General features: G+C 44.7%; 1 protein-coding gene across 1 annotated transcript in view; it reads right to left on the bottom strand.

The window, feature by feature from the left end:
- The window catches only part of grap2a (GRB2 related adaptor protein 2a), a 59,141-nt gene that overhangs the window by 9,765 nt on the left and 43,376 nt on the right, over positions 1-6,000 (bottom strand). The window contains exon 5 of the mRNA XM_043679466.1: positions 5,397-5,565. Coding sequence (XP_043535401.1) covers positions 5,397-5,565 — 169 coding nt within the window. The remainder of the gene's footprint in view (positions 1-5,396; positions 5,566-6,000) is intronic.

Here is a 6,000-nt window from a genome sequence, read left to right as displayed (position 1 = left end):
GGAGTGTTGCTGAACAAAGAGACCTTGGAGTGCAGGTTCATAGCTCCTTGAAAGTGGAGTCGCAGGTAGATAGGATAGTGAAGGCGGCGTTGGGTATGCTTTCCTTCATTGGAAGAGTATGAAGTACAGGAGTTGGGAGGTCATGTTGTGGCTGTACAGGACATTGGTTAGGAAACTGCTGGAATATTGCATGCAATTCTGGTCTCCTTCCTATCAAAGATGTTGTGAAACTTGAAAGGGTTCAGAAAAGATTTACAAGGATGTTCCCAGGGTTGGAGATTTGAGCTATAGGGAGAGACTGAACAGGCTGCGGCTGTTTTCTCTGGAGCGTTGGAGGCTGAGGGGTGACCTTAGAGGTTTACAAAATTGAGGGGCATGGATAGGATAAATAGACCAAGTCTTTTCCCTGGGGCCGGGGAGTCCAGAACTAGAGGACATAGATCCCTCATATCTTTCCCCTCTCACCCTAAACCGAAGGGGCAACTTTTTCACGCAGAGGGTAATATGTATATGGAAATGAGCTGCCAGAGGATGTGGTGGAGCCTGGTACAATTGCAACATTTAAGAGGCATTTGGATGGGTATATGAATAGGAAGGGTTTGGAGGGATATGGGCCGGGTGTTGGCAGGTGGGACTAGATTGGGTTGGGATATCTGGTTGGCATGGACAGGTTGGACCGAAGGGTCTGTTTCCATGCTGTACATCTCTATGACTCTAAGTGTGAGGTGATTCACTTTGGTCAGAGTAACCGGAATGCAAAGTACTGGGCTAATGGTCAGATTCTTGGTAGTGTAGATGAGCAGAGAGATCTCGGTGTCCAGGTACACAGATCCTTAAAAGTTGACACCCACGGTGACAGGGTTGTTAAGAAGGCATACAGTGTTTTAGCTTTTATTAATAGAGGGATTGAGTTCCGGAACCAGGAGGTTATGCTACAGCTGTACAAAACTATGGTGTGGCCGCACTTGGAGTATTGCGTACAGTTCTGGTCACCACATTATAGGAAGGATGTGGAAGCATTGGAAAGGGTTCAGAGGAGATTTACTAGCATGTTGCCTGGTATGGAGGGAAGGTCTTACAAGGAAAGGCTGAAGGACTTGAGGCTATTTTCGATGGAGAGAAGAAGGTTGAGAGGTGACTTAATAGAGACATATAAGATAATCAGAGGGTTAGATAGCTTTTTCCAAGTCTGGTGACGGCGAGCACAACGGGGCATAGCTTTAAATTGAGGGGTGATAGATATATGTCAGATGTCAGAGGTAGTTTCTTTACTCAGAGAATAGTAACGGCATGGAATGCTTTTCCTGCAACGGTAGTAGATTTGCCAACTTTAAGTACACTTAAGTCGTCATTGGATAAGCATATGGATGTACATGAAATAGTGTAGGTGGGATGGGCTTCAGATTGGTGTGACAGGTCGGCGCAACATCGAGGGCCGAAGGGCCTGTACTGCGCTGTAATGTTCTATGTTCTATATGAATATTTTTTGTCAGTATTCATACAGGAAAAAGATAATGTTATTGAGAAGAACACTGAGATACAGGCGACTAGACTGAGTCGAGAGGGTGTGGTGCTGGAAAAGCACAGCAGGTCAGGCAGCATCTGAGTAGCAGGAGAATCAACGTTTCAGGCAGGAGCCCTTCATCAGGAATGAGGCTGGGAGCCTCGGGGGTGGAGAGATAAATGGGAGGGGGGTGGGGCTGCAGAGAAGGTAGCTGAGAGCGCAATAGGTGGATGGAAGTGGGGTTAAAGGAGATAGGTCGGAGAGGAGGGTTGACAGGTGGGACAGGTCATGGGGACGGTGCTGAGCTGGCGAGTCTGCTTGAGAACATGGCAAAGAGGAGGTGTTAGCAATTCTGGAAATAGATAAGTTCCAGGGCCCGATGGGATTTATCCTAGGATTCTCTGGGAAGCCTGGGAGGAGATTGCAGAGCCTTTGGCTTTGATCTTTATGTCATCATTGTCGACAGGAATAGTGTCAAAAGACTGGAGGATAGCAAATGTTGTCCCCTTGTTCAAGAAGGGGTGTAGTGACAATCCTGGTAATTATAGACCAGTGAGAGCCTTACTTCAGTTGTGGGTAAAGTGTTGGAAAGGATGATAAGAGATAGGATTTATAAGGCTATTGCACAAAATATGGAGGCACGGGACTGAGGGTAATTTAGCAGTTTGGATCAGAAAGTGGCTAGCTGAAAGAAGACAGAGGGTGGTGGTTGCTGGGAAATGTTTATCCTGGAGTTCAGTTACTAGTGGGGTACCGCAAGGATCTGTTTTGGGGCCACTGCTGTTTGTCGTTTTTATAAATGACCTGGATGAGGACATAGAAGGATGAGTTAGTAAATTTGTGGATGACACTAAGGTCGGTAGAGTTGAGGATAGTGTGAAACGATGTTGCAGGTTACAGAGGGACACTGATAAGCTGCAGAGCTGGCAAATGGAATTTAATGTGGAAAAGTGTGAGGTGATTCACTTTGGAAGGAGCAACAGGAATGCAGAGTACAGGGTTAACGGTAAGATTCTTGGTAATGTGGATGAGCAGAGACATCTCGGTGTCCATGTACATAGATCCCTGAAAGTTGCCACCCGGGTTGATAGGGTTGTTAAGAAGGCATATGACGTATTAGCTTTTATTGGTAGAGGGATTGAGTTTTGGAGCGATGAGGTCATGTTGCAGCTGTACAAAACTCTGGTGCAGCCGCGCTTGGAGTACTGTGTACAGTCCTGGTCATTGCATTATAGAAAGGATGAGGAAGTTTTGGAAAGGGTTCAGAGGAGATTTACCAGGATGTTGCCTGATATGGAAGGAAGGTCTTCTGAGGAAAGGCTGAGGGACTTGAGGCTGTTTTCATTAGAGTGAAGAAGGTTGAGAGTTATCTTAATTGAGACATATAACATAATCAGAGGGTTAGATAGGGTGGACAGTGAGAGCCTTTTTCCTCGGATGGTGATGGCTAGCATGAGGAGCATAGCTTTAAATTGAGGTGTGATAGATATAGGACAGATGTCAGAGGTAGTTTCTTTACTCAGTGGAACGCACTGCCTGCAACAGTAGTAGATTTGCCAACTTTAAGGGCATTCAAATGGTCATTGGGTAAACATATGGATGAAAATAGAATAGTGTAGGTTAGATGGGTTTCAGATTGGTTCCACAGGTCGGTACAACATCGAGGGCCGAAGAGCCTGTAATGTTCTATGTTCTAACATTTGAAGTGGGAATTTTGCATGTAAACAGTCATTGGTTACAGTAGTGTGACGATGCTGCTCCTTTAACAATGTCATTTTGTTTTGGGTTTTGTTTACAAGAAGTCATAAAGGCAGAGGTGCCGAAATGTCTGGGCAAGAGCCTAGTTCAACAATGGCAGGGGAGTAGCCAGTTCTCCCAGGTCAGGTTAATTCTAGTTTGGTTTAGTTGTAGCAGTTAGAAGCTGCTGTGGTGCAGAGAAAGATTCCAAGCTTAAGCAGATGATTCCTGATTAGCTGTCTCTCTCTGAAATCTCTCCTGCCTGTAAGAGCCTGTGTTTGAATTAACCTCTTGCCAAGGGGTATGTTTATGGGATGTTGAGGGAATTGGAACTGCTCCTTAGTTAAGTCGCTACATTAAGTCGGTTGGGTTTTCAAATAGTTGTTATTCTAAATTCTGTTTTCCTTGCTCATGTTTCAACAATAGTGTTTAAATAAATTGTTTTGCTTAAAGCCAAGTGGTTTTACCAGCTGCATCACACCTAGAATATCCACTTCACATCTGCCTTTAAAATAAGACAACGTTAAGGTTTGGGCTACCTTCTGAAAATATTTTGAGGGAGTGTTGCTTGGTCCATAACACTGTAGTTGCAGGCTCTGACCAGGCACTGAGGAATAAGTTTCTGAAATTTCTTTCCCAATTCATATAATGAACTTCGATAGAAAAACTGTCGTCGTCCAGAAACACCCCTGGTATCTCCACCCGTATCCACAGCCCCTAGAGATCCCTCTAGAGATTCTGATCTTTTGCAAATTGACAACCTTTATCATTTCACCAGTGATGGTGGGTTTAGCTACCCAAACCTTAAAGTTTGGAATTCATTCTCCAAACCACCAGGGGATGCTTCTTTGGTCCCCTGAGAGTTTGCGTCAATTTAATTATGCTCTGGGGAAATGCCTTAGAGCTTTTGAACTATGTTTGAATTGTAAAATCAGTACCAATATTTTTGTCTCCCTCAGCGGGGGATTCAAGAGACTATTGGACGAGTATTTGGATAAAAAGAATGTGCAAGAGTGGGAGTATGGGGAAGAAGGCAGGAGATTAGTATGAGGTAAAGTTGCCCCTTTGACCAGCACATGGAGATACAATGGGCCTGAATAGCTCCATTGACACTGTTACAATTCTGTAATTTGGGATTATAGGGATTGCTCCTTACAAACATTCAAGAGAAAACTTATATTTAATCCAATGGTTTCCTTTACCATAATTTTTTTTATTTATCCACAGGATTAGGGAGTCACTGGCTTGGCCAATATTTATTGCCATTTTCCAATCGCTGAGGGCAGTTAAACATCAAACCCATTGCTGTGGGTCTGGAGTCACATGTAGGCCAGATCAGGTAAGAATGGCAGTTTCCTTCCCTAAAGGGCATTAGTGACCCAAATGGGTTTTCCCAATAATCGACAATAGTTTTACGGTCATCACTGGATTCTTAATTCCAGATCTTTATTGCCTTAAAACTTCACCACCTGCGGTAGTGAGAGTCAAACCCAGGTTCTCAGAACATTACCATGGTCTCTGGATTAACAGACCAGCGACACTAACACCAGGCCATCATCTCCCCTCTAGGGGCAGCCAAGGGGCTAGAAGTGTCGGCAGTAAGTGAGTGACTATAATAGAAATATCTATTTGGAATGAGATGCAGTGGGTTTTACTCACTCTCCCTTTATTTCACAAACAGTTCCCACTCCCTCAGCATTGACCTTCAGACAGTGCGGCACTCCCTCAGCACTGACCCTAAGACAGTGCGGCTCTCCCTCAGCACCAACCCTCCGAAAGTGTTGCACTCCCTCAGCACTGACCCTCCAGCAGTGCGACACTCTCTCAGCACTGACCCTCTGACAGTGCAGCACTCCCTCAGCACTGACCCTCCAACAATGTGGCACTCCCTCAGCACTGACCCTCCGACAGTGCGGCACTCCCTCAGCACTGACCCTCCGACAGTGCGGCACTCCCTCAGCACGGACCATCTGACACTCTGACACTACGGCACTCCCTCAGCACTGATACTCCTCAGCACCGACCCTCATAAGTACAGTGCTCCCTCAGTACTATGCTGGGATGTGCGTACAGTATAGAATCTGAGCTGAAATCTGTGTGATGGGAATGTGGTGAATGGACTGCTCCCTGCAACTTGACCCACTGCTTTACTCACCTTTGTTTCTTTTTTGGACTCGCGCAGGTAGATCTGTGTGGTTTTGGAGATTGAGCTGACTTTGTAATATTCCACCAGTTTGTTCAGTGAGTCAAATTTCTCCGACCACAAGAAATAGTGTCCCTTACCATCGCGCAATACTTTAAAATGCTGTACGTCCTCCTCATGCCTGAGAGAAAAAAAAAATCCGTTTTCCAATTCAGAATCCATTCAGAAAGTGAATTCTAATTTCTTACTCAGTCGCAGATGTGGGCATTGCTGACAAAGCCAGGTCTATTAGCTCGACCCTAACCGCTCTTGCATGGCTCAGTTATTACAAATTGTTTATTGATTTTTGATTTAATTAATTATTGTCACATATGCATAAGTACAGTGAAAGGTTTTGTGTGCAGAACAGACAGATCATACTTTACAAAGATCATAGTGTAATAGAACAGAGTGAGGAATACAATGTGACAGCTGCAGAGAAAGAGCAAGATCAACATTAAATTTAAAATTTGAAAGATCCATTCAGAAGTCTGTTAACAGTCTGAAGGTCGCTGAGTTGACTGCGTTGCTCTGGATTTAATGTCACATATGAACATATGAGCAGAATCTATTCAGA

This window comes from Chiloscyllium plagiosum, chromosome 39, assembly GCF_004010195.1.
Source record: "Chiloscyllium plagiosum isolate BGI_BamShark_2017 chromosome 39, ASM401019v2, whole genome shotgun sequence".
NCBI lineage: Eukaryota > Metazoa > Chordata > Chondrichthyes > Orectolobiformes > Hemiscylliidae > Chiloscyllium > Chiloscyllium plagiosum.
Note: the sequence above shows the minus strand (reverse complement) of the source record. Positions and strands in the feature narration are given on the sequence as shown.